Genomic DNA, 27,667 nt, shown 5'->3' on the forward strand with positions numbered 1-27,667 from the left:
TGAGCCAGCGCTGTGTTTAGACTAATGCTTCAAGGCGTCACCTGCTTACATAGCCGAGATACCGGGTGCTCATATTATAAGGCAAGGTTATAAAACCATCTTTTAAGATCATTTTAGTGAAAGTTTCATCCTTCAAAGCGTACCATTCACTGCTCAAATACTAAACAACCTGCTTCCATTGAAGATATAAAGGGGGTTCATATTATAAGGTAAGGTTATAAAACCAACTTTTAAGATCATTTTAGTGAAAGTTTCATGTTCCTATCTCATAGAATTTAAGAACAATGATGAATAAATAATTTTCGAGCAAAATTTAAATGGCCGGCTAAATATATTACCGCAGGAGCCGCGGCCGCGGAATTTAAATGACCACGTCAAAGGGCTAATGCAGCAGGAGACTTTTGAGGTGGCTGTTAGCAGCCAGGGACAAATATGTGTGTATTATATAGGGATATGCAAGTATGATATGCTTTCAAGATTACTGGTCCATGAAGGTGAAAAGAATTAGGCAGAGAAGAACAGAACATTTAGTAATATGTTGATTTCTTAACCCTAGGTACAGTAAAATTAGGGCATTGGGAATTCATGCCTCCAGACTTCATATGAACACAATGATTCACCGTGTCAAAAATGATTCAACTGTCACTCCAGTGTATTCTTTCATTGTAGGCATTACTCCGGCCAGGCAGGTTGGATCGTATAGTTTACGTACCGTTGCCAGATGCTAGTACTCGCCAGGAGATCTTAGACATGCAGCTGCATAAGATGCCAGTAGCCCCTGATGTGAATATCAGTGAACTGGTGAGCAGAACTGAGGGATACTCTGGAGCAGAGGTTAGTTCGTTTGATACCAGATATCATCAAGAATGTGTTTATGGAATGTAAGATTTGATGATGTTTTCATGGCAGTGCACTATGAAGAATGCCATCTTCTGGTATATGGAGCTATGTAAATATTATGTAAACCGACGTTTCGGAGGAACATATCGCCTCCATCTTCATGGTATAAAAATCCTTGAGTGAGAAACCAACATGAGCAAGTGGCTGCACAATATTTGCATGGTGGCACATCCCAGAAGATGGTATTCTTCATGTTTGTGGAAGTTGCTGACTTTGGATTGGTTGGTTTGCAGTGTTGCGGCCACTGCTACTGTTATTTGCCATTAAACTAAACGTGGCAGAATGTCTACGAAGGAGTGAGGACTGATGTGGAAGTGGTCATGGCCTAATTCAGGGCCAAGCACCTTAGTCATTTCCCTTTTATGATTCATATGAGGCACGTCTTGAGTGGGGTCAGACTTACTACCACCATCCCAACCTTCTTGGTTGGTCTGAGCATCTGAAACTAGCACCTCCTAAGTACAGGTGTAGACATTTGTCACTGTGCCAGTTGCTTCATATGAGAATATGCTACACTACACTACATCAACTGAATGGTATGAGGATACCAACCAACTGGTGTAGTAGCAACTAGCACCTGAATAAAAGTCTACAGTCTTTTATTCAGAAGGTGCTAGTTTCAGATGATCAGATAGTATCCTGTTCCAGTATACCAGGGCTTCAGAGTAAACAGTTCTTATCTCTAGCTGAAGTTTCCAAACTGAAACCTCCCATCAATCCATTTTGAAACACTTAAATTTCATTGGGGGTATGCAATAGCATAATTGGTTGAGGCACTATGCTACAAGCTAAAGGTCGCCGGTTTGAGTCCCTATGTGGATTTTTTCAATTTACCTAATCCTTCCAGCCGCAACATGGCACTGGGGTCGATTCAGCCTCTAAGAGAAATAAGTAACAGGAATATTCCTGGGGTATAAAGGGCGGCTTGCATATAAGGCTAACAACCTTACCGCCAACTGTGAGTGGACTGTCTAAAGAAAATGTTGGAGCCTCGATGTCTCACAACCCTATGGGCCTTCATGGTCTGTTATGGGGAGAGCTTTACCTTTATATAATAATTTCATTAAATTTGCATGCTATCAACACTGGAACTTGTTTTAGGAAAGGTCAAGACTGCATCTCAAGGGATAGAGACCTCTCACTTCCATTTGGTGATACTATCTGTAACTGCCACTAACTCTGTTACATTGCAGAATAGGGATGATGGCATACAGGCAGGCCTTAGGCCATTATGTATGTGGTATGGATTAATTCTCACTGATTACCGTAAGTAATTGTATTGTTCCACAGAAAATTCTTTTAATTTTTGTGTTACAGCTCCTGCCTTCTTTGCTAGAAGGTGCAGAATATCTGTAAACAGCTTGCATGACTGGGGATTGTTGATTTCAGGTGTTAGCTGTGTGCCATGAGGCAGCGCTTAATGCTTTAGAAGGGAACTTGGATGCAACCAGTATTACACATAACAATTTTATGTCGGCCCTCCAGTTGGTCACACCCCGTACACCATCTTCGCTGCTTCAGTTATATGAGACATATCTGAAGCAGACTTGAGATTTGTAAGTATCTGGAGGAAAATTGTGTCTTAGAATATTTTTGTGGTTTCTCTAGCTTATGAATATGATATTCTTTTTTTATTGCTAGTGGGGTGGGATTAAGTCCCTTGTACTGCAGCCACTTCTGGCCTATTGTACCAGCCCCAGATGATAGGTGAGGGTGATTGTGGAGCATTTGGTGGAATGAAGATTGGCAGGGGAAACCGAAGTGCTCGGAGAAAACCTGCCCCAGCGCCACTTTGTCCACCACAAGTCCCACTTGACCAGACCCAGGATTGAACCTGGGTCTCCGCGGTGGGAAGCTAGTGATTAACTGCTTGAGCTATGGTGCGGCCCATGAATATGATAACCCAATATTTGAGGCATTGTAAGAGCTGGACAACAGATGCACATGCACACAGTATAAAAGACAAACTCAGTCCTGCTCAGCAAACATGCATTGTCTAAACACAGAACACAGCAGGAGAAGACACGCAGCACCACAAAGTAAGTACACAGACATATAATTATCCAGAACAGTAACACACACTGCATACAAAACACTAACAGAGGTTATTAATGAATGTTACAGAAACACAAATACAATACAGTACAATATTCAAATATGTGATGAAGCTATACATTCTACATTAGAAAAAAAAATACAAGCACAACAGTCTCCATGGAGCACTTTTTAAAAACATCTGATGATGACCAGTGATGGTCAAAACATGTAGTGGACAATGTTATTTTTAAATAAGTTTAATTAATGCATTGTATGTATGTGGTAACTTAAAATTTTTAAAAAGTGTTGCATATAATACAGGACATCAGAGATGTCTGTTAATTGATGATAACAGAGTTGCTGTGAATTATAAATGTTGTGATTGGAAAGAAAGCTCTGAAGTTTCAGATTCTGTAATGTCCTCATAGTGAAAATTGTGTCATCTTCATTTCCATTGTCAGGAGTAATAGTTTATGTTAATGTTGGATGTTATCAGTTATGTGACTTGGCACCTGGTAAAACTGTTTTCATTGTCTTAGTCTTGTATAACTTACCCTTATAGAGGGTGTGCCAGATTGTCCTGTGGTGAGGCACTTCTTTTACGCTACTTTCAGTTATACAGTTCAGTAAAGGTGCACATACACACATCTTATGTGATTGTGAGGCCATAGCTTACCTAAGATATCGTCACCTGGGTCAATTCTTCATGGAACCAAGCGACTTTTATGACCCCCCCATAAATAAAGTCATACATTTCATTTGAAATGTAGTATTAATAAAGGTTTAATCCAAAGGGGAAGCACAATAGATCATTGAAGGTCACAGTGCAAGGGCTGGTTTTTATGGCTCACCCCTCGTACTTAAAGGGAGCACATTTGATTTCTGAGACTCGTGTAGGTCATGAGGTGGATGGTGACATATAATGATCTTATTGTGAACATGACTATATTTCATATTCATGAGATTCTGTTACTAAGTCAGTTTGGTGATGGTAATATTTGGAATGCGTTGGTGAAATGTGCTTGTGATACTATGAACTGGATGTATGTTTTGCATCTGTCATAGTATGGTAACCTGACATAAAAGATTGTGTGAGTACAAGGGTTTTAAGGTTTTGTTTTTAAATTGTGGCGTATAATATTGCAGTATTTAATTTTGTAAAACTGTTTCAGCAAACGTTTTTGAATTTGTTGATCCTTGGATTGCTTTGAGATGCTTTAACCCATCAGCAAGGAGTGCAGTGCAGTGCAGATTTAACCCATCAGCAGGTAGTGCAGTGCAGTGCAGATTTAACCCATCAGCAAGGAGTGCAGTGCAGTGCAGATTTAACCCATCAGCAGGGAGTGTAGTGCAGTGCAGTGCAGTTGCTGCCTGCTGCCATGGAGTGCTGTATGACTGCTCATGCCTTGTGCTGCCATATCACAAAGAGTATTTGAGCCCCATGCATTCTGCTTGCATATACTTTGAGATGAAAGTTGATGTTCTTGTTTGGTATATCAACCAGGTGTATGAATTTGTCTTTTTGAGTGAATAACCTTGAAAATGTCAATTATGAACAGCTATTAGCAGACATGATATCAGCTAAGAAACATTTATCCAATGCAAATAATGAAGGTATTGTAAATGAATGGTTCTCATATTATGAAGGCAACAATTTCTTATTCTGTTGACAAAATAACAGATTAATTCCAAGTTGAAGCTTTTCATGGTTTAGGGGTTGGGATTTAAATCCCACTCTTCCCCCCTACCCACGCACACAGAGCATAGTACATGTATTTTTAGTTTTGTGTATTAATGTCAGTTTTATTGACATTATCTTTTGTTGCATAAAAGTGGTAAATATGTAATATCTGGAAACTTCAGTATCGTTACTTGTTAACCAGTCAGGTCGTTATGACATCTGTAGACGTCGTGCAATGCTGTGTATAGTAGTGGCCATAATGTCTATCAATGTTAAGCATGTTTCTAACTGCTCCGTTGTAGATATAATGCCAGTCAGCAGTGGAAACGTTTTTACATTGTGCTTGCAAGATATTCTAGTTACTTCAGAGTGTGACCAATAGTTGTTGATTGCTTGATAGCTGTCCTGGATTCAAGTTCTTTGGACAAAACATTGTGGAAGTTCCTATCAAGAAGATGCGTGTAAGTGATGAGGTGTTTTATGAACTGTTACAAGGGAATGAATACAGTGATATTTCAAAGAGTGAATATAGTAGTGATAGTGAAATAAATGTGAAAATTTTGTTAGGTGGTGAACAAAGTGTCAGCTCTGGTGAAGCAGGAAATGTCAGTAATAACAGTAGCATGCAGCCTGACTTGTGGGCAAATAATAGGTGCTGAGTGACCATGTTTTCCATTCACTGGCAAGCCTGGCATAAATGTTGATTTAGAAGACCCCTCTAACCCCCTGGAATATTTTGAGTTGTTTTGTACACCAGACATTGTGGAAATTATAGCCAGAAAAATCGGTATGCCCAAAACTTTTTAGAAAACATGTGTAAGCTGAAACTAAAATCTAAAACCCGTCACTTGGCTGGTATTGAAAACTACATAATTATAGATAGACTTGAAAGGATTCTGAAGATGGTGTATACTGTACTTCTTTTGGCTTATTTTGGACTTCACCCATCGTCTGGTATATAAAAGACAAAAAAACCAAGACGTTTCAGACCACTGGACCAGTTATTGAGACTAGCTCTTTGTAAGGGGCCCAGCTGAGTAGGTTTATCCTTCCCTATCCACCTGAAGACGGAGACAGATCTAGCCTCCGAAACGTCGTGGTTTTTTTGTCTTTTATATACCAGACGATGGGTGAAGTCCAAAAGAAGTACATAATTATAACGTATACACAGTATCTGCCACTGTGGTTTCAGCAATGTTTCTGTTGGGTGGTTATGATTTAATAGTCTGTAAAAGATAATGGTTTTGCAGTGGATGTTTGGAAGAACAGTACAGCTCATTCATACATACTAGCCATGAGCTTGCCCACATGGTAATAAGAAATTCTGTTTATCAGTGAGGCTTCTACAGTGTTGTAATAAGCATAGCTGGGAGTGTTCTTTTTTTGCTAGAGATTTGTCAGTAAACTACAGTCAACTCTCGATTATCCGGGCTAATGGTGGGGATGGAAGTCACGGTTAATCGAAAACCCGGTTAAGCCAAATTTTATTATACGGGCTGGACGACTGTGAAGGGTCGGAGTTCGAGTCCCGGTAGGGTCAAGAATTTTAACTTCTCCAAATCGTCCAGACCGGCTCTGGGGTCCATCCAACCTCCTATCCAATGGGTACCGGGGGCTCTTTCCCCGGGGGTAAAGCGGCCGGGGCGTGAAGCTGACCACTCACCTCCAACTAGTGCCGAGGTCAAGAAAATTTGGATCTATACATCCACTCCCCCACACGCCTTAATGGCGTAGGGCTTAATTCGTTGAGCAGAGGAACAACTTTACCTTTTACCTTTTAATACCTTCATAATACTATAGACCTACCTGTATTTAAATTTATTCATCCTCATTTCTATGTCATCTCATGGCCTATTTAATACTTTCTTTACATTACACTCAGTATGAATTAGTTATTTCAATCACTGTTCAACAACATCCAGCACTTTTTACGGTCACACTTAACACTTAAAATAATTTAATACTGTCTTTTGCTTTTTCGCGGCATTTTCCTTTTTACGGATATCCGTACGAAGCCTACGTAATATTAGCTTGTCACTTAATAAACTGTCCTCTTCACTCTCAAGATAGTCTAGTAAGGATTCCAAATGATTAAGCGCAGCACCATGTGATACTTTCTTACTGGCAACACTGTCCACCTCTTCCTCATTCTCACTTTCTTCCCGCTCTTCTGGCTGCACCCCCATTGAAGTTACGATTTCGTCACTGCTTAACATTTCGAAGCCCGGTTCACACGAGTCACAGTTAAACCACTCTCTTATATTTTCCTCGTTGACTTCTTCACCACCATGAACTTGGTTAGCCACTTTTGTCAATTTTATGGCTATCTCATTTTCACTGAATCCAGTGAATCCATGGATTTCGTCATCTTCATTAGTGATGAAAGGCATCAGTTTCTTCCATGAATTTTTCAATACAGATGGCTTTACTGTATCCCACGCTGTTGAAATCTCGTATATGGCATCTAATACTGAAAAGGACTTCCAGAAACACGTCAGATCATTGCCTTCATCGATGTACTTTTGTAGCAAATTTGATCTGTAGATTCTCTTCATACTTGAGATAACTCCTTGATCCATTGGTTGGATAAGTGCGGTAACATTAGCGGGAAAATATTTCACAAAAATATTTCCATCATCTGACCTCAGGAGACTTTCGTTAGGATGTGAGGGCGCATTGTCAATGAGGAGCACAGCTTTCTCAGGTAGGCCTTGGGATTTTAGATGGTCACGAACTTGAGGCACGAATTTAAAATCAAACCATTCTTTAAATATCGCTCTATTCATCCAAGCTACTTTCTGGTTAAAATAATGGATAGGCAGACTTGAAGCTACTGTTCCTTTAAAAGAGCGTGGTCTTTTCGCTTTGCCGATAACTACTGGTATTAGTTTGTGTGTTCCTGATGCATTAGAACAGCACAAGACTGTCAATCTCTCCTTACTGGATTTGTGACCTGGAGCCTGTCTTTCATTTTGAAATGCCAATGTTCTGGTTGGCAAGCATTTCCAATAAAGACCCGTTTCATCGGCATTATAGATTTGTTCTGGCAGCAGATTTTCACTTTTCACAAAACTATCAAAATTGGTGCAAAATTGATCTGATGCTGACAAGTCCCCTGACAATTTCTCACCTTGAATACTGATTTCTCGTATTCCATGACGCTGCTTGAAACGTGTTAGCCAACCGGAAGAAGCGTCAAAACTCCCTTCTAGTTCAAGTGCTTCGAAAAAATATTTAGCTTGTTTAGCACAAACTGGTCCTGTTATTGTTGTTCCCTGTGCCCTTAGTTGATTAAACCAGGTCAGCATCGCTTTGTCGAGATCATCGTATGTTGATTTCTTCATGGTTTTTCTCTTCTTCATTCCGCTTGAATTAGAAGACGAAGCAAAGGAAATTAACTCATTCTTTTGTTTTTTCAAATCACGAACAGTTTGTTCTCCAATACCGTATTGCATTGCTAATTGTTTAACTACAGCTCCTTTTTCCAGCTGATTGATAATTTCAAGTTTCTGTTGAATACTTAACACAACACGCTTCCTTTTAAACCCCGACATTTTGCTAACGCACTTGAAGATCTATATTAAGAAACTGATACTTACTTTCACAATGCACTCTCACACTGAGATGGTACCGTTAAATAACCTGGGGCGGTGTATTTGTCCTTGAAACTTTCCAAAAATTCTTGCATTCTTTCACCCCCACCCTAGAACATTGTGTTCGCATAACGGGACGAAATAATGCAGAGCTCGGTTCACACTAGTGCGAAAATAGTGTTAAACTCACCATGTGAAACAAAAGTGAATGAATATTAAACAACATATAAACTTAAAAAAAAAGCCCCGGTTAAGCCGCAAACCGGTTAATCCGCCCCCGGATAATCGAGAGTTGACTGTACTATGATTGTGTTTCATTTCTAAACACCAGATGACCATCAAGACGGTGTATATTGAATGTGCGGAAATGAAAGTCATTGGTGACTATAAAGTCAAAAGTACGAAATTTCACTAAAAGATATATAAACTTTGGTGTAATAGCTGTAGAAATTAAGGTACAAGTGTGTGAAGTCTGATAATTGGTCTGTCAGAGGTTTTTCGTTCAATAAATTTGTAATAACATGATTGAGATATTGCACTTTAAAAAGGGAGCAAAAGTCATAAAATTAAACGCCACAATGACAAATTTGAATGTTCTGGGGTGGGAGAGGTAAGAACACACAAAAGAACCACTTGACTGGTTAACCAAAAAATATTTTTGTGGCTTTCCAGTAAAAGTTGTGAAAATACACATCTATAATGGGAACTTTTTTTTCTTTGTTGAAGTTCGCCCAATCTCAGCTTTCCTGAAGTCTAATGAGTATTAAGGCTTTGTAGTTTAAAATGGTCCAGAGTATTTCAGTAAGGATATTTTTGGGTTTATTTTTATTAAATGCTTTTATATTTTCAAAGAAACTGTTGAGAAACTTCCTTCTGATGGATCTAAATGTAGCGGTGCTAGTTAAACCAATTAACATAACTCACAAATATAAATGGAGTAAGCTACTCAGCAGGACAACGAAAGTATTTGGGATGTTTAAACCAGCAATAGCTGTTAAGTTTTTTACCGATCGAGTGTATGATGCTGTTAAATAGTTTTGTAGAATTACAACGCTGCGTATAGATGGCAGCATGACTGGCAACTGCGAATTGTTTGTGGAATTAATCTGTGCTAAGTAGCTATTGGTAGAAAGTGGAAGAGCAAGGTGCAAGGTGGTTGAAGAGGTTAATGTGTGCTGTATTACGTCGGTGTTTGACAGCTATAGTTAATAAAGTATTGGAGCTGTAAATATGAAAATTGATGTGCAGGTAGATAGCATACATACAAAGAATGCATGAAATGTTATGTACGACTCAACAGTTGCAAGTAATAGTTGAATTTTGAGGTTATATCTCGCACATTTTACATAGCCAAACAGACGCACGATTTCTTCCCCGCAATATAATATTAATAATAATAATATGCATGTGACATTACCATAACAAGGAAGGAAGTAAATATTTGAATACAATTTGATGACTCAGAAGCTGAGCATACTTAACGTGTTAAATGAATTGCATTTTGTTGATTAGAATCCTACGCTTCCGAAAGGAAGCATTAAGAACTGGAGATTTAAAGTACTAGAAGTCTGCAGTGGTAAGGTGAGGCTATAAAAAAGTTAAAGTTGCCCTAGTTTACTTTTGTGCCGAAACATGTAGTGCGGGAGAAAGGACTGAGGTAGATAAATGTATGCACTAAAAACGGTGAAATAAATCATGGACTTAAATCAGTGCAACAGGACGCTAAAATATAACACTATTTAATGTACTTAATTTTTACATTATGGATCAATCTATAAATTCTACAGTACAGTCTTTTAGAAGTATACCATGTTTCTATAGCTGTTCCTTTTGAGAATCAGAGGAAGCCAGGTAGTTCCCTTGACTGATTTGTAATTGTTCAATACCTGCCCTGAGACAGACTCTTATAAACATCTAGATGAATGACCATGTCATTAATGTAACTGATTTAATTGTGGCATTATATTGACCTGAATTCACAGCGCAGGTAAAAGAATATTCCTGAGTTGCCCATATTGGCCTAGGTATGTGGTCAGATGGAAGAATTTTCAAAACTTCTTCTATACATATTCCCCAGGTCTTACCAATTTCTTTTACCGATTTAGGCAGGTAATCAGAATGTTTTTCTCTTATCACTTGCACATTTCAGTGAAACATTTAATTTGTAATATATTGAAAAACTTATAGGAAATTATCTTTTGTCCACTATTTTTACATCTTGGAATGTCATGTTTGTTGTTAATGTTCATTAATATATTGATAAGCTTGTTTTATGCTTCAGGATGGTCTGTGGGATGTTCAAGTAGCCACAGAAAGATTAAAGGATGACATAAACACAGAAGAGCATGGAGTTCAGCTTAAAAGTTTTGACTAAAATGAGTAAGCTATCATAATATTTTCAATATAATTCAACAAAATTCTATTTTGATACTGATATACAGTTTGAAATTAGTTATTTGCAAATAAGACATGGGCCCTGTTCTGACTAAGAAGGAATTTTCCTATTGGGTTGTCTTACACCTGTACAACAGTAAGTTTGTATATGAAATAACCTATCTGATTCCATTCACAGATTTTGTGTTTTTCATGTATTAAATTTTAGATTCTGTGTTGTGGATTACAAAAATTAACTTTTAACTAAATCTTTATATATCTTGCCTCTTAATGATGTATGTTGTATTATTTGTTTTGTGTCTTCTTGAATTTCATTGAAATGGAGTATGAGGCATATGCCTGGTCCCCATGTACATAGTTTAAATTACTAATGTACTTGCCATAACCTTCTCACTAACCCTCGAGGGTCAGGGTGTCATGTACAGGAAAATACAGTGGGTCTGAGATTATTTTTGGAAATGCAAACACCCCAAGGAGAAAGTTATTTCACTCTCACCAGGACACAGCACGGTTACTGTTGCTGCAGAATTGTGTTGGTGAGGTAAAAATCAAGCATGGCTGTCACAAGATAAGCCAAACTTACATGCTAATTGAGAAGATGGGTTAGTTCTGAAAGCCTATCGATGTTCCAGGACTCTTTCATGACCTGAAGTCAGTGAGATAAGTTTCTTGAGCTCCTATTTAATTATAGCACTTCTTCTTTTATATTCAGTCTTGCAGTTAAATATGTAGAGTAACAAGAAGTTCTGGGAAGAAGTAATTGCCTACTTTCCTATGATATGACATGGACTGCATACAAAGCGATGCCTCCAGCAATTCATCACTGATGTTGCCTAGCCATGATAAGGGGATACACAGACCCACAGACTCTCTCTTGATATGACCCTGTAGAGAACGACACCTCCAGCGTTTCTCCTATTGTGGTGTGTATTCATTGCCATGGGAATATTTCAACTGAGCTGTTGCCTAGCAACTATATGCAGGGGTATACGTTCAGACACACACTGATCAAAGGGATTTATGATGTACTCTGCTGAGATGGGCAGATGTGCTATGATATGCATACCAAGTTTCATAAAAATTGGTTCAGGCATTCGGAAGTTGATAAATGGGGATTCACAGACATGAAGGTGATCCCATAAGCCTGCTTTTTTATGTTTTCAAAATAAGGAAAATAGGCTAAAACAATTCATTACTGGCCATTATATGTGGAAAGAATAGGTCAGTGAGATCTGTTTAATTTACAATCTTTATTGCAACAGAAACATAAATCTTTGAGCACTTTACAAATCATTTTCACACCTGTTGCACTCTAAACTTGTACATTCACACAGAAATGAAAACTGAAACATTATTCAAGCATTGACATCTTGGAAATGTGAACAGTTCAGAATGATTCTCCTCTCTGTACATAATTGTTTTGATCTATGTAGTCGAGTTAACAATGATTGTTTTATTATTTGTATAAAGAGAAAAAGTTGTTTCTTGTTAATTATGTGCTATCACAAGCAATTCCAGTAAAATTATGAGAAATTTTTAATGGTGGTATAACAAGTAGTCATCAAGAAATTTTGCAGTCTCAGGCAAGAGATGTATGTAAATATATATACTTCAGAAACATGTAATTAACATTTTATGTAATTGAGGGTCGAGGTTTCCGTGGCAGCAAAGATTCATGTTGTACACTTCTGGGTTATGGCACCACATGGTGTACTAGGCGGATACGAGCATTTATGGGGATCTTAACGACATTACACAGTGTAATAATCCATTATGTCCACAATATGGACTTTGTAATTATTGCATAATACGTCACAGACATTGTATTATGGTGGGTTACATTATCACATGCTATGGAAAGTCACATGCAAAGTTGCCAGAGTCTGTGGGAATCTTGCATGTGGTGTACTGAATTTTTTTATTTTTATGGTCTAGTGGTCAGAGTACCTGGCTACAGATCCAGAGGCCCTGGGTTCGATTCCCGGCGTTATGAGATTTTCTGAGAAGTAGTGGGTCTGGAACGGGGTCCACTCAGTCTCGTGAGGATAATTGAGGAGCTACTTGAACAGGGGTGGCCCATGTATAGGCACTGCGGAACTGCAGCACCCTCAATTTCCACGATATTATCAATAACATTTATATAATGAGTCCTTTTTTCTTTAATTCTTTCTTTATACTTGTACAATACAATATATAATCCTTAAGCTTAATGTCAGTAGCCAAATCTTTGTATGGAACTGTGCACTTCTGGAGCAGCACCTCCACTAATTTTAGCTACAAGCAGCCACTGTACTTGAATGGAAAAGTAGCAGTTCCAGTCTAGAAAACTGAGATTAACGGTCGTGGGAATCTGTTGCGCTGACCACATGACACCCTCTATCCGCTAAAGTTGGCACTAACTTTGCGGACAAGCAGCAGTCGCTCAGTTGGTATAGTTTGCTTGCAGACTAAAAGCCACTGAGTTTTTTTAAAGCAGATGATGTACCGTTGCTTTAATCTGTCTCTGCTGGTTTTTAAATAAAAAAAGTTAATGTTTACATTTGGATTTAAGTGGTCTTGTTTATTTTGCATCACAATAATCATATTTATTTGCTTGTGACAGCAGCATTTAAAGTTATTATACTAGTTTGCCTTGATTCTGAATATTCTCCTATTAGAATTCTTAATAGACTCTCAACTATGAGCATATCCTACATCTGTTGTACTGCATTGTATCAGATCTCACTGCAACTTGAGAGGATGGGCAAAAGATTGAAGTGTTCCAGTTGGAAAGCAACAGCTTATCATCAACAACAGAAGTAAGTCTAATTTATTTTGACCATTTCAGATCATTGTGTTAGAGGTAGGCACAGAGGCCTATAAACCTAACAAAAGAACATAATTTGTATGGGAATGAGGTTATAACTCAGGGTGATTAATTTTCACTTTAATCATTTGCTAAATTTGTTGATTGCTGAAGAGTGGAATGTAATTTGTTAATGAGAATCAGAACCAAATATTTTCTTTCTTTGTTTTTAATAAGGACGAATACTTAATCTGTACAAGAAACATTCTCAACCTGTGAAGTAAATTCGAATATACAAGAAAAAATAATCAGAATTTTAAGTGAGATTTTTCTCTGCTTCTGGCCAAGTTCTATTGCTTCTGCCACAGAATGCTATGTTTTGAAAGAGGCACTGTCGTCATCCATTGTAGCAGCAACCTCTAAGCCTCTTAATGTTTTATCCAGATTGAGTAAAGACCCTGTGTGGAGACATCCCATGTAGCACAGGCTTTGCATGAGGGCAATATTACTTAGTTTTCAGGAATGTAGGCATCAGTTCCATCCACTCCAGTTCCTCCAGAATCTCCCAGCCATGGATAACGAACTGGACATTCACGACAAGTCACGAGGTACCTGAAACATTAGTTCATTGGACTCGAAGAACTAAGTGCCTACTTTCCTCTGAGATGACACAGACCACATAGAAAATTATAAAAGTGTTGGGGGGGGGGCCACAGCAAGGTGATCCATAAGTCAAAAAGTAGAAGGGGGGCGGATACGCAAACAGACGGACACACACCCACAGCAAGATGGTCACATGCATCTTCTTTTTCTTTTTCTTTTTTTTTCAAAATAAGGAAAATAATCTAAAAACAGAAATAGGGTAAAAATTTGGTTTTGTAAGGATTTTCTCTTGCAACTGGCAGATTTGTGAATCCAGCACACACCATTCTCAATACATGCTGGATAATGGGAGCTTAACATGGTTTGCTTTTTCAGTCCTTCATCAGGTGAGCTTGCCTCCTCACATTTTTTGACACATAATATTGTTTCAGTCTTATAAAGTGCAGGTCCATGGCTGATGTGATTACCACTACCACTTTTGTTTTTCCTCCATTGTCCCCTCTTGTTTCTCTCTCTCTCGATCTTAATAAGAAAGTAGACTTAATCCCACCTCTTGAACCTGCCTCAGTCTCTTTAAGATTATAGCTAATTTGAATTTCATTATTTCTGTACATTGCTTATTTAGTTGTGAAACACTAAACTTACCTTGTGGATGAAACGTTAGCTTCTGGGGGTCTGAATGTCAGAGCACAGCTGTTAGGCAGATTGCAGGGGGGAGGTGGGATATTTTGTCTCTTGGCACAGTTCCACGGGTCAAAAGTGTTGATATTCTTAGCTGGCCGTGGGTCTGTCATCCACACCAGTGCTTGTGTGATGGTTACAAACCATACATCTGGCCTGGAACAAGATAGTGTATTGAAATATAGGAATATTAATACAAGATCTTCCCCCTGCTGTGGTAACATGTCCCTTTAAACATTTAAAGGATATTCTACTGCACTTCTGGTTTGAACTATGTAATAACTGTATACTTCATGCAACCGTGATAGCATTGTTGGTATAGCGATTGGCTGTGGGCTAGATGACCAAGGGGTCAGAGTTTGAGTCCCAGTAGGGTCAAGAATTTTCTCTTCTCCAAGTCATTGAGACCAGCTCTGGGGCCCACTCAGCCTCCTATCCAGTGGGTAGTGGGGGCCCTTTTCTCAGGGGTAAAGCGGCCGAGGCATGAAGCTGATCTCTCACCAACTAGTGGTGAGGTGAAGAAAATGTGGATCTATATATCCACTCCTAAATATGCCTTCATGACATAGTGCTTAATTATTTAAGCACATCGACATCTTTACCTTTCTTATTGCCTTTACATATAATCCAGGCCCCAAGTAGTGTATGTTACTTAGGCATAGCTTGTTTATATTTGTTAGTAGCAAAAACACCTGTTCCCTGTCCAAGGTTTTCATAACACATTTATGTCTGATCCCAGTGACTGTTGGGATTGCCTTTTATTCTATGCAGTATGGGCTGAAGAATCACTAAGATCGATGTGGGCAGGGCTTTGGTCGTCTTTTTTAATGAACACCGTGCCGGTGATTGCCCTTGTCTTATGTACTCGTGCTTTGGAGATTATTTCAGTAGTTTTTCCAAGAGAGGGCAGGAACATACAGCATGTCCAAGATTTTTTCAGAAAGAGAAATTGATGGAAAATTTCCCAGTCCATATTGTATAAACAACATGAGGAACTTTTGTTTTAGTTTTATATTAAAACAAGATTAGGCTCAGGTGTTCCTTGCCTGCTAAGTATGGGGGGGGGGGGGGGAANTATCAATTTTTATATTGCCTTTGACATAATTTTGTAAATTTTGTTCATGCAGAACAACACTTCACATTACAATAATTATTTTTTATTTCTTTTCCTGAAAACCTTTCAGATTGATTGATTTATCAATTTATTGAGTAGTTCTTTAATCATTAATTATTTAATGACACTTTATCACCTATATAGGCTATATGTGGAGGGAAGCACCTATGCCTAAATTTGAAACATTCTCCTAATGTTTGAATGGAGCAGCTGTAAAGAAAAAAACAAACCATAGTCATTATAGATTGCTGAGGTGTGAGCGCAGGACCTTCCAGATTTTAATTAGTAATGCTTACCCCTCAGCTATTGTGGCTATTGATGGAAAAGAGGGGCCCAAATAATTTGAATTCTTTATGTCACTGCCATCTGCAACAATTTATTGTCAGTACACATGTGATTCACCTACGTAACTGTTTCTTCTATTTAGGCATGTTGCAGGTACTAAGATGAAGAGGCCGAGGACTGCACTAACTCTGGAAGCAAAGCTTGATATTATTCAGCGACTTGAGAGAGGCCAGACTGCTGCATCGGTTGGACGTTTATATAACGTAAATGAGTCAAGCATACGTACTATAAAGAAGAGTGCAGAAAAAATTAGAAGTGCTATAGCCCAGTCATGCTCAGTAGCTGCAAAGAAGTCGATAAGAGTGAGAAATCCTTTGCTGGAAAAAATGGAAATGATGTTAGTAACATGGATGGAAGATCAGAGGAAAAAGAAAGATGCCCTGAACAGCACTGTTATTCGTGCAAAAGCACTGAAGCTGTACAAACACTTACAGCAAGAAGATGGGGGTTCTTCAGGTACTGAGTCTTTCTTGGCAAGTAAGGGTTGGTTCGAAAACTTCAAGAAGCGGCAAAATCTATATAACACCAAGCTTATAAATGAAGGTTCCAAATCTGTACACATTTGCTCCCCAAATTCCCCAGCTGAAGTGAAAGCTGAAAGTTTTCTGCAGGTAGAACAAGAGGAGGATGAGGAACAACAGACTGTTGTGCCATCAGACGAGCTGACAACAAAGAAGCTGGCCCTCTTCTTCACCCTTGCTGATCGGCTTGCCCAGGAAGCAATGGATATGGACCCAAATCTAGAGCGGAGTTTACAGTTTGGTAGGAATTTGTCATCTGCCTTGGCTGTCTATAAAGATCTCTACAGACTGAAACAGCACGCATTGAAGCATTCCACAGTAACTCAATATTTGAAGACCCCCAGATCTACCACTCTCACTCCAGCAAACACATCATCATATTCCCTGACTTTTGCTAAACTCCCCACTTCCCACACTGGTTCCTCGAAGCCTTTTGGCACTGAAAGCCCACTGCAGAAGTGTTCTCAGTTGCCACTGCTTGCTGGTGGCGACACTGAGTGTAATCCTAACGAACATTCACCACCTTTTTCTTCTTGTAGCAATTAAATTTTCCCTACGTCAAGTACTAGTCTGTTTTGCTGACCACTCACAGATTGTGATATTGTTTTTTTTTTTTATTATATCTCATTTCTCTCAGTTCATGGTCAGAAGACTTATGGTTCAGCAGAAGGGTACCTGAAAGTGTATAAAACATGTCCTTACTTCTCTTGAACAACTGAATTCAAGTTTTTTAGCCATTTTTCAAAATTAATTCACTGCTGTGTTAAAGGAATGACTTTTCTTTTAATATTAATGTCATACAATAACCTTAAAAATGTGTTCAATTTGAATTTTCACAAATTCACAAATTGTATTATATTTTAATGTTATGAGTTTCATATTTTGTATCTGAGCGTTTGTCATGAATGGTCGTTACAGCAAGATCCCCATTTAACGTTTCTTGATTTAAGGTTTTGCTGCATTTAATGTTCAGTTTCAGTGATTCCAAATCAGTAATCTCAGTGTTAAATTACTTTCGTCTGAGATTTTCCTCAGTTTTGTGTCTAAATCCACTTCTTTCAAAAGAAACCTTATTTGGGGTCCTGCTGTGTCATGAACATGTTATTACTTACAGTGTTTCGGTCCAATCGAGAAACTTGTGCAAGCCTCGTTCCAGCTCTTTAATTTGGAACCAGTTCGTATGGAATGGCATCATGTAAGGAGCTCTGTTCTGTAGGTAGTAGCGATTGAAGTCCTCACGCAGCCACTCAAATACTTCATCAGGATCATGGTTATGAAGGACACACTGGTCTAGATAGGGGCAGTGTCCACCTTCGTATGTTTCTACGTAGTGAGCATTAAGCGGCACTTCCCATACACCTGAACAAAAGCTCTGTACATTACTGCATCCAGAACATAATTTCATAATGACTTAAGTTGAAGAATCTGAATGTAACCTGTTATAACCTATCATAAAAATTTGTAAAAGCATCACCAGTGGTGTAAGGTTCTCAGTAGTGAGAATTTGGACATTTTATTACTGCCTTACTAATATTAGATATGTTTATAAATATGTAAGTATACAAATTTCACTGTCTTGATGGCCTTTTTGAGAGAATGAAAATACTAAATTGACCCGGAAGTTAGAATAAGGCAAGGACAGAGCCTAAATGCTGTTACTCTATGCAGATAATCAAATTCTAATACAGGCCAGTCAGGATAAGTCAGTGTTTAATTTATAATTTGCACTGTATATGTAACATGTATAATTTGAATGTTTCAACCAAGAAGGCAAAAAGTTGTGGTTCTATTCGTTCAGAATCCTAGAAAGAAATATACAGTATTATTTCAGACACCTCTCTTTAAAATATTACAAAACTTGACAGTTCATTACTGCTACTGAAAAAACCTACATTCACACCCCATTCTGTTCCAGTTCTCACAAGGCCTATAACAGCATCCTGGCCTGTCTAATATTGTTTGCATAAAAATAATTTATATTAAAAAATGAGTGGAAAGAAACAGGATTTTAGAATGTGGACTGGGTCTGCTCAGGATAGAACCCAGTCTCAGGCTCTTGTGAACACAGTAATGAAGCCTTGAGTTCAGTAAAAAGTGGGGAAATTTGACTTGTTTAGTGATTGTTAGTTTCTAAAAAGAAGAACTCTGTTTCACAGAGCAAATGTAAAGGTGCTTACTTGTTATATGTTGAATATTTAACAATTTGTAATGTGTAGCTTAACTGGATAATAATTTTTTACACTGTTGTGCTCTTTTGATAACATATTGAGTCTGGCCCTTCCTGTTCAGCATGTGGACTCTGGCCCAGTAACTATCAGATTACATAATTATGGTGTAGCTCATTTCTCTTTACTGTATTTTGTTATATTCATCAGACTGTGTGTGCTATTGTTTTCTTTTGTGCTTCAAGTTGACAGTAGCAGTAACAGATCTAAAACACATTATTTTTTTTTAAGCTTGTATGCCTATAGTGCTTTCCTAGGCTGACCTGTGTTGGTCTACTTTTCAATTTTACACAGTTCATTCCATTTGGGTTAATTTACCTAACAGCAGATGAAATTATGAAGTTTGAGTATTGGGTGTCCTAGATGAGATTTTGTGCAGTTTTGTTTGGTTTCACCAACCAGATACAAGAATGGTACCTTTGAATAAACCACAGTCCCTTTCTCCTCCTTCCCTTTCATCATTTCACCATATCTCAGTTGGTGCCACATAACCTCAGTACTACTATATCACAATAAAATAACTAAGTACAAGCACTAATGGCCGCGCCATAGCTCAAGTGGTTAGTCGCTGGCTTCCCACCGCGGCAGCCCGGGTTCGATCCCGGGTCTGGTCAAGAGGGATTTGTGGTGGACAAAGTGGCGCTGGGGCAGGTTTTCTCCGAGTACTTCGGTTTCCCCTGCCGATCTCCATTCCACCAATTGCTCCACAATCACCCTCACTTACCATCTGAGGCTGGTAGAATAGGCCAGAAGTGGCCACAGTACAAGGGACTTAGTCCCACCCCACTAGCAACAAAAAAAAAAAGTACAATCACTGAAAGTTCATTGTTGGAACAGTCCCATCAGAAATATTTTATTTAGATCCTTTGTTGGAGTTCCTATGGTGTGGATTTTTGCTTTGTTTTATCATCTTTGGGAAACTGTGAACAATGTTGTGTACTGCTTCTGCCATCTTTTAGCAACATATTGAACTCTGTAATCTATGTGACCATTGTCAAAGAGAGTATTTTTTGTCACACTTTTGTAAAAAAAAAAAAATAAATCAGCTGTGCACAAAGGTATGTGTGAATTTATTTGAGGAGTCAGGCTTAAATACTTGGAAAGAGACTATGAAACTCAAAGACATAGTTACTGGGGAATACCTGGGAAAGAACGAGAGGGGCATGTGCCTGACCGACACTCGTGTGGTATCTTGTAGTCCAGTGTGTAAGGCCAGATTGGGACCTTCAGTGGTGGTATTCCAACTGAACTGTCATAGATGTAGCCAAAGTCTTCCAGTACCTGTTGATAAACAAGATCATAAGCTATGTACATACTCAGGTAGACTTGAAAGGATTCTGACGATGGTGTATACTGTACTTCTTTTGGCTTATTTTGGACTTCACCCATCGTCTGGTATGTAAAAGACAAAAGACCATGACGTTTTGGAGACTGGATCTGTCTCCGTCGGTTGTTCATATGTTGTTTTTTTACAGACCGGGGTTTGTCCAGTGATTGAGACTAGCTCTTTCTAATGGGCCCAACTGAGTAGGTTTATCCTTCCCTATCCACCTGAAGACAGAGACAGATCCAGTCTCCGAAACATCGTGGTCTTTTGTCTTTTACTTACCAGACGATGGGTGAAGTCCAAAATAAGCTAAAGTACATACTGTTAGTTCCTCGGAACTCTAGCCGTGGTAGAGGGGTCATACCATCTCTCGTGGAGCTGGTTGAGCAGTCTTATCAGCTTACGTCAGCGTGCGTACTACCAGTTTGGAAGGTAGCGTCTTGGAGTATGGTCAGGTGTATAGTACTACTCCTGGTCTCCGTAGGCAATGTTTTCCGCTCGGGGAGTAGCTATGAACGTCACCACAGCAAGTGTACAGCTTCGCATGCTCCCCAACAGCATTTACCTTTCCATGTGGCTAAAGTTACGAGGCACTAACTTTACAGCGACTTACTATCATGAAACCTATCAATGTTGGGCATTCAAACATGGCCAACTTGCAGAAAATTTACAGTTTTTGTGGTTATAGCAATTAGACATTAACTTCTATATTGTGTTACTTTTGCCACAGTGTTAAGCATTATGAAGTAGTTTTTATTTATTTATTAATATAAAATCAGCGAATCTGACCCATGCAATGTCTACAGGTGAAGTTTCATGTAATTATACCTCATACTGGGTGTTGCGTCCAGGTTTAAGGTATGGCGCTCTCATGCCAACAATGTCACTCTTTGAAATGTTGGCAAACTGCCTGAGAATCTCGCGCATTCCAATCATTTCTCCTACCCATTCTTCATACCCCTTGTCTTGTAAACCTTGCTGCAATCTTAAATGAAAGTACATTTTTATTAGGCTAATTACTGCATATTTAGTGGAAATCTTAAAAATTACGTCCCTGTTATTACAGTAGTAAGACATATATCAGCATGTTCACTATTGATGCAGAATTGTCGTCAGTGTTCAGGTTAACTTGTATAAGAATTGAGATATTAGCATCTGCTGCAGTGGAACCTGCTTGATTTTTCTGCCATAGAACCGTTGTACCTGCTAGAAATGTCAAGATGCTTGGGAGCAAATTCAGTTGTACCAAAATAACAATTCTTGCTCACATTTCCTTCAGACATTCACAGGTTTAGATAAAGTGAAAGCCTGTTCTTTCTTGTTATAACGCTTTATGCCATCCAACATGACCTTAGTCCAAAACATTGGTAATCTACTGGACCACTTTGTGTCACAGTCCAGAACACACCAATCTTATTCTTTGACTTTTAATAATGCCAGTAGACTGATGTGAATCAAATTCAGATCTCTTCAGAAATGGAAATTCACTAGAGCAAAATTATATCATACAGAAATGTGGATATGCTGAAGGTAATGGAAATTATATAATTTTGGTGACATACTTAAAAAGTAGAATTTTTGTTTGCTTATATTTATGAAAGTTATCTATATTAATTTTTAATATTTTTTCATATTAAGTCAGAACATTTGGCATTCAAAATGTGCAGAATAAATTGTGTAGTAATAGTAAAGGTGTATGTGTGCTTAATTAGTTCAGCACTGTGTCATGAAGACATGGAGAATTGGAGGTATAGCTCCACATTACTGGTTATCTTAATGGTATAGAAAACTTCCTGAATTATGGAATTATTGTGGCCCCTTCATAGTGCATTATGGATTGTGTGTATTGTATCACTGCGGCAAGATGACAAGAAAGGTGCAAGACTGAGAGTTTGTTGATATGAGGAAAATGATTTTTCACTTACGAGATTGTTTCTGTTGCGATCTCATGCCCAGCATGTGCTAACTGTTGGATCATATTGTAGTTGCTGTATTCATGAGACACAAAGAAGGTGCCTCTTATTGGACAACCATTGGAATTCTTCCGGTCTTGTGTGAAAACTCGTTGGTAATGATCAAAATTGTTGAGATTTACAGCACCATCAAATGTCATCATTATAATCTGAGGAGTCTGGAATGAAATGAATTTCATAATAATGTTCATGTACATAGCATTATGAAGAGTGAGGCTTAGTGACAGTGTGACTTGTTTGAAACCCCTCACCATTTAGCCCTTTCTCATCACATAACCATTATTTTTTTAACCCAAGATGAGAAGATTTTTGTTCATTCAGTCTACCTTCTTAGCAGTCATTCTCATAAACATACATTCCAATGAGAAGGTGATGTCATAAATTGGGTTCAAGGCTCTTTTTATGCAGTGACAAGTTGGACGTAAAAGAAGTCACTGACTGATGACATAGATCACCAGTATTTTAATTTGACTGTAATTCATATAACTAATCATCAGTTATCTGAATTTATTTTGATTGTACCTGAATTAAGAACATGTCTTGCTACTTACATCTTCTGGGTTAAGATCACCAGGAATGTGGGTGCCATCTCGGGAACAGAAGCAGTAAGGTAGAACACAGGCACTTGTGTCACATTTCTTGGCGAGGTCGGCAGGTGGCTCCGTGATTGGAGCAGGGGCTGTAACACAATGAGAGTTTTCAGTTTCAGTATAAATTTAGACATCATAGAAAATGAACAACTATAAAAGCAGCCATTTATCCAAAGACGTATTTACCGCACATTGATATAGAAAACAGATTATAATTAACCTTGTTATTACTTCACATGTGTATTGCATTTATATGCACAGGACTATTTATTGGTTTGTATAAGACCATCATTGCATTTACATATTCTTTGAAACTCAAGTAACTTTAATGTGCGTGGTTCTTATACGGCAAAATAATTCAACATATCTATATATATATATATATATATATGGAATATAAAATATTTCATGGTACAGAACTTTATATTTCAGTGGTAAAAATGTCACAGGTTTGGATGAGATATTCATAATCATTTATATTTTTAAACAGAAATTTTATGTTAGAATTTTTAACCCATACATGTATTGAAAAAAAAATTAGCAGATGAATAATTGTTCGAGGTTTGGAGTTTGAGTGTCTTAATCATTTAATTTCACTGAAAAGCTTTGGGAAAAGAGCAAGTGTTTACGTCATTAAGTGTAAAAGCAGGCAGAGTATATGGTTTACAATATATTTGTTGATTATTACTGTAATAGAATGATGATGGTCAGATATGATCACCAGACAAAACCACATGGAGAAGCGTATCTTCTGAAATATAATGCCATGCAGTCTGTTGAAATTCAACCAACGTTTTGAATGATCATGTTGCCTCCATCTTCAGGGTCGAAAAATAAGCCAAGCATGCAAGTAGCCAGGATGAAGAATGTTGTTCTGCTTGCTGCCTGCTTTGTTGGATTATTATTCGGCCCTGAGGATGGAGGCAACACATTGTTCTGAAACACTGGTAAACTTCTACCAGCTTACACTGCGTCACATTCTAGAAGATGGTATTCTTCATCGTTGCCAATATCAGAGCCTCAAATTCAAAGTGTGCGACACTTACTTGTGGAGATGGGACCACACCGTGCCTCATTTTTGAAGGTACACAGCTTGTTGATATCATCGAAGTAGAGACCAGAAGGGCATCTGTTGAGGTATGGGTATCCATCCACACACTGCAATGCAGACAGTAAGGAAATGGTAATGTGGACAGGGCTGTGTTTAGCAGACTTGATTGGAGGCAACTGGAAGAGCTTAACACATGTTTATTAAACCCTTTAAGAAACAACATAAATAAGAATAAATGTTAAAATGTTAAACCTGCTATGTATCACAGTTTGTCACTGTATGTAGACTAAACTACTACTATAAGAAATTAGAAGCTAGTATTGTATTTCAGCAGCCTGTTGCATGGATGTATCGCACACTTATTTCTGTCTTTAATGCGGCCTTGTTTACAATTTCTTCTGCAGTTCCTCGTGTGGAGGCAGGTTTGAATACCTCCACCATATCCCTGTGAGTGGTAGGAGGCGACAAGAGGGGAATCCAGTGCCTGAGGGTAGAACTGTTCTACCCTGTTTGTGGTCCATATAATTACAGGGACCTGACCCTCCAGATTGGGGGAGTCTCAAATCTGAGACTGTAAAATATGGTCGTGAGTCCTGCAGGACTTGGACCTGAGAATGACTGCACTGGCAAGTGCCAGCAGCAATTGTAAATGACAGACTCATGCTCTCATCAAAGAGGATGTTATGTAAGGACTATGACCACAAGTGTTCAGTTGGAAAAAAACTACTGGTTGTGGGTCCCAAGGGGCTTGAAGCCAAGACGAAATGATTGGCGGTAAACCGCCAGTCCTAAAATAACTCTGACTCTGACTGACATGGGTTTTCCATTGATTGAGGTTAGCTCTTTTTAAGGGAACAGAATAGGTGTCCCCCCCCTCACCTGAAGACGGAAACAGATCCAGTTTCCAAAACGCTGTGTGTTATGTTTTTTAGAATACCAGAAAATGGACAAAGTCCAACATCCCAGTAATTCTGAATGTTATATACCAGCATCAGAACCTGTTAGAATTTACTTTAAGTTCGCTTATCCATGATCTTTAACTCCACCTGATAAAACCTCCTACATGTTGCAGGATCAGCAAAATTTCCATTTCCAGCACCTTCTGGGCAAATAAATTCTTTCTCGTCAGGTTTCTTCTGTTGGCTTCCAACTGCAAATAAAGAGAGAAATATTTTAGAAATTTCAACATACTGAAAGGGCTGAAAATATGGGCTGCAGTAATTTACTGCTTGTTACAATTTTTTAACATCCCTTTTAACAAGATTTCATTACTTTATGTTGGTAATTAATGTGTAGGAATCTTCCGGCAGGACACTGCATCAGATCCAGTCTGTATCTTTACCTGGAGTTAGTAACAAATACATGAAGTTCTGAATATTTATGTTTCATGTTAAGGTGTATCCTGAATTGTCCACTGTGAACTAAAACTGAATTTTGTTGCAAATTTTTCAAACCAAAGAAAATGTTCTCAGAAACTGTCCATCTTTGTAATCACTTTAAACCATTATGACTGTGGCAAGTATTTTATTTGTGTGTTTCCAAATTAAAGATGAAATGCAAGCCACCTGGAACTGAGAATGTAGATGACCATTGAAGATATTTTTAAAGATCTGAGATTGGAATGGGTCAACAAATGATCCGACTTGTTGACAACTTTGATGATTATGATGGTGATGGTGATTATTATTTAAATTTGTGATTATATCGCATCGAATGGTAGGATGACTGATGAATAATGAATTGGAAATAATTTGTAAGGAAACAGTTGTGAACTAATAAAGGTACAGCCTTAGCATTTACCGAGAGGGACTGAGGAATACCATGTAAAATGTCAGGATAGCCAGTGTCAAGCTGAGCAACTCCCAAATAAAAGTTCAGAATGTTACCATTACATAAACCTATTTGGTTTGTTGAAAGATGACAAACATGGTCCACATCTGAACTCTTAGTTATGGTATGTCTGGTGTCTTAACATGCAGTGGAAATTATGTCAGAATTATATCATGACTTTGTACAATTACTTATTTTATATTTTTCCCCGACTTCTGATTACAGATGGAAGCATTTGAAGAAAAGGAGTTCTTTGTTTAACTTGATGAATTTTTGTTACACCCATCACTCCATAAAAATGTTGTTGTGGGTTTAAATGGGATACTTGAAAGCAGACGAGAAATTAATTGAAGGGAACATCCTTTAGTGCGTATGCAATAATGGAACTTCTGTGTTTGTGCCTGGAGACTACATGCATTCACTGCATAAGATTGCGGTTTTAGGGGATGTCAGTCGACTATAGTAGTGGGCCCCTTTCCCATCGAAGAGGAAGCCCCAGTTCGAAACACATATGTAGTCTTTGAAGGAACAAAAATATGGTCGTAAGTCCCAACGAGTCCCGAAACCAAAAATGACTGTGCTGGCAAGACCAGCAGCAAATTATGCTTCACTCTGCTCTCTACAATAGAGATTCAAATTATCTTTTGTCTTAAGGCACCGTGCAGTGTGCTAGCTGGGCGCCAACGTTTCGGAGGAAAGTCTTGCCTCCATGTTGATAGTAGAAGATCGAAGCTGAGGTATGTTATGGCCACTATAGACAACCAGCACGCACTGCGCCCTTCTACAAGAGGCCCTGCCTTCTTGCTTGATGCTATGAACAGTCAATAACGGTACAGCTGACGACCTTGCCAAGAGCTACAGTTCTGTATGCGAGGAAGATATTGACACTGTGTGCCGCTCTGTATTCCACTACAAAATTCTGGATAAGTGATTTGGCGAATACATTCAGAGAAACCGGATTTACTCAGTAATAAGACCAGTTCGCATTCAGGACCTCAGAGTCTGATTAGTGGTCAGAGTTCCAGGCTACAGATCAAGAAACTACCAGATTTTCTGAGAAGTGGTGGGTCTGGAACGGGGTCCACTCAGCCTCGTGAGGATAACTGAGAAGCTACTTGAATGGAAAAGTAGCGGCTCCGGTCTAGAAAACCGAAATTAACGGATTATGGGATTCGTTGCGCTGACCACGCGACACCCTCTGTCCGCTAAAGTTGGCACTAACTTCGCCAACAAGCGGCGGTCGCCCGGTCGGTATAGTTCGCTTGCGGACTAAAGCCACGTAGTTTGTTTTTTACCAAAAAATTTTTTGGTTAATCAACTCTCTGATGCTAGGGCGCCTTATAAAGAAAACATCAGACGAAAGTCTCCTGATCCGTGTAAGTCATTTCGATACAGTCAAGGCTAATTCAATGAAACTCCTTAAAATCTTTTTCAATAGGGTTCCCATTGTCTTAATCACTTATAGGTTACAATGTTTTAGGCGAGTACTCTGGAAATGAATATATATAGTATAAATGACAAATTCCTCGTATAATCTAGTAGAATTTTACCGACGTTTTGCAGGAACTTAGTGCCTCCGTCTCTTGGCTTCTGACTGGTTACTTGCTTGACTTACATTTCGACCCTGAAGGTGGAGGCAGTATGTTCCTCCGAAATGTCTGTAAACTTCTAGAAGACTGCGTGGCGTCACATTCTTCACAGGCACCACAGAGAGAACCTCAAATATAACTTTTTAAGTATTTTCCCCTGACAATTTCTGTACTCCCCTTTTGGTTCACATGGTCTTATAATTTTTAAATTATGTGTAATATTAATAATGATAATAATAGTAACACTAATAATAATAATTAAAGGTAAAAGGTAACGTCCCTGTGCTTAGTTAATTAACCACAACGCCATGAAGACGTATGGTGGAGTGAGGTATAGATCCACCATTCTTGACCTGGGCATTAGATGGAGGTGAGTGGTCAGCTTCACTCTCCGACCACTTTATTCCCATGGAAAGAGCCCCGGTGCC

The 27,667-nt window shown here is 38.6% G+C and overlaps 3 protein-coding genes across 6 annotated transcripts in view; 1 reads left to right on the plus strand and 2 right to left on the minus strand.

The window, feature by feature from the left end:
* The window catches only part of LOC111869171 (ATPase family protein 2 homolog), a 33,355-nt gene extending 15,595 nt beyond the window's left edge, over positions 1–17,760 (plus strand). For 2 of the 4 annotated variants that reach the window (XM_033753310.1, XM_023860444.2), the window contains exons 11-14: positions 670–834; positions 2,290–2,456; positions 10,493–10,590; positions 13,324–13,506. In XM_033753310.1, the coding sequence (XP_033609201.1) occupies positions 670–834; positions 2,290–2,451 (327 nt within the window). In that variant the 3' untranslated portion in view covers positions 2,452–2,456; positions 10,493–10,590; positions 13,324–13,506. Of the gene's footprint in view, positions 1–669; positions 835–2,289; positions 2,457–4,109; positions 4,206–4,277; positions 5,697–10,492; positions 10,591–13,323; positions 13,507–16,215 lie in introns of those variants that run through there. The other 2 variants (XM_023860443.2, XM_033753309.1) reach the window with 2 other exon arrangements.
* LOC111869173 lies at positions 13,604–19,464 on the minus strand. The gene is made up of 3 exons (XM_023860446.2): positions 17,767–19,464; positions 14,639–14,830; positions 13,604–14,002 (listed from the first exon to the last, which is right to left on the minus strand). The coding sequence occupies exons 1-3, from the start codon at positions 18,057–18,059 to the stop codon at positions 13,900–13,902; spliced, it is 588 nt and encodes a 195-aa protein (XP_023716214.1). The 5' UTR covers positions 18,060–19,464; the 3' UTR covers positions 13,604–13,899.
* Positions 19,465–20,007: 543 nt separating this feature from the next.
* On the minus strand, positions 20,008–26,361 carry LOC111869169. The gene is made up of 7 exons (XM_023860441.1): positions 26,356–26,361; positions 24,884–24,970; positions 23,816–23,927; positions 22,731–22,858; positions 22,132–22,337; positions 21,035–21,191; positions 20,008–20,160 (listed from the first exon to the last, which is right to left on the minus strand). Exons 1-7 carry the CDS (start codon positions 26,359–26,361, stop codon positions 20,008–20,010), a joined length of 849 nt encoding a protein of 282 aa, XP_023716209.1.
* Between the last annotated feature and the right edge of the window lie 1,306 nt (positions 26,362–27,667).

The sequence above is a fragment of the Cryptotermes secundus genome, unplaced genomic scaffold, assembly GCF_002891405.2.
Source record: "Cryptotermes secundus unplaced genomic scaffold, Csec_1.0 scaffold1441, whole genome shotgun sequence".
Taxonomy (NCBI): Eukaryota; Metazoa; Arthropoda; class Insecta; order Blattodea; family Kalotermitidae; genus Cryptotermes; species Cryptotermes secundus.

Excerpts from the sequence above, each read along its gene's own strand:
- LOC111869173 (XM_023860446.2), bottom strand. The coding sequence starts at position 18,059 with ATGAAATTATGTTCTGGATGCAGTAATGTACAGAGCTTTTGTTCAGGT. Across the intron at positions 14,831-17,766 it reads CTCGATTGGACCGAAACACT|GCCAGATGTATGGTTTGTAA; the intron begins GTAAGTAATAAC and ends ATCTTGTTCCAG. Across the intron at positions 14,003-14,638 it reads GCTAACGTTTCATCCACAAG|GTACCTCGTGACTTGTCGTG; the intron begins GTAAGTTTAGTG and ends CTAATGTTTCAG.
- LOC111869169 (XM_023860441.1), bottom strand. Across the intron at positions 22,859-23,815 it reads GTGTGGTCCCATCTCCACAA|CCCCTGCTCCAATCACGGAG; the intron begins GTAAGTGTCGCA and ends ATTGTGTTACAG. Across the intron at positions 20,161-21,034 it reads GACGCAACACCCAGTATGAG|GTACTGGAAGACTTTGGCTA; the intron begins GTATAATTACAT and ends GTTTATCAACAG.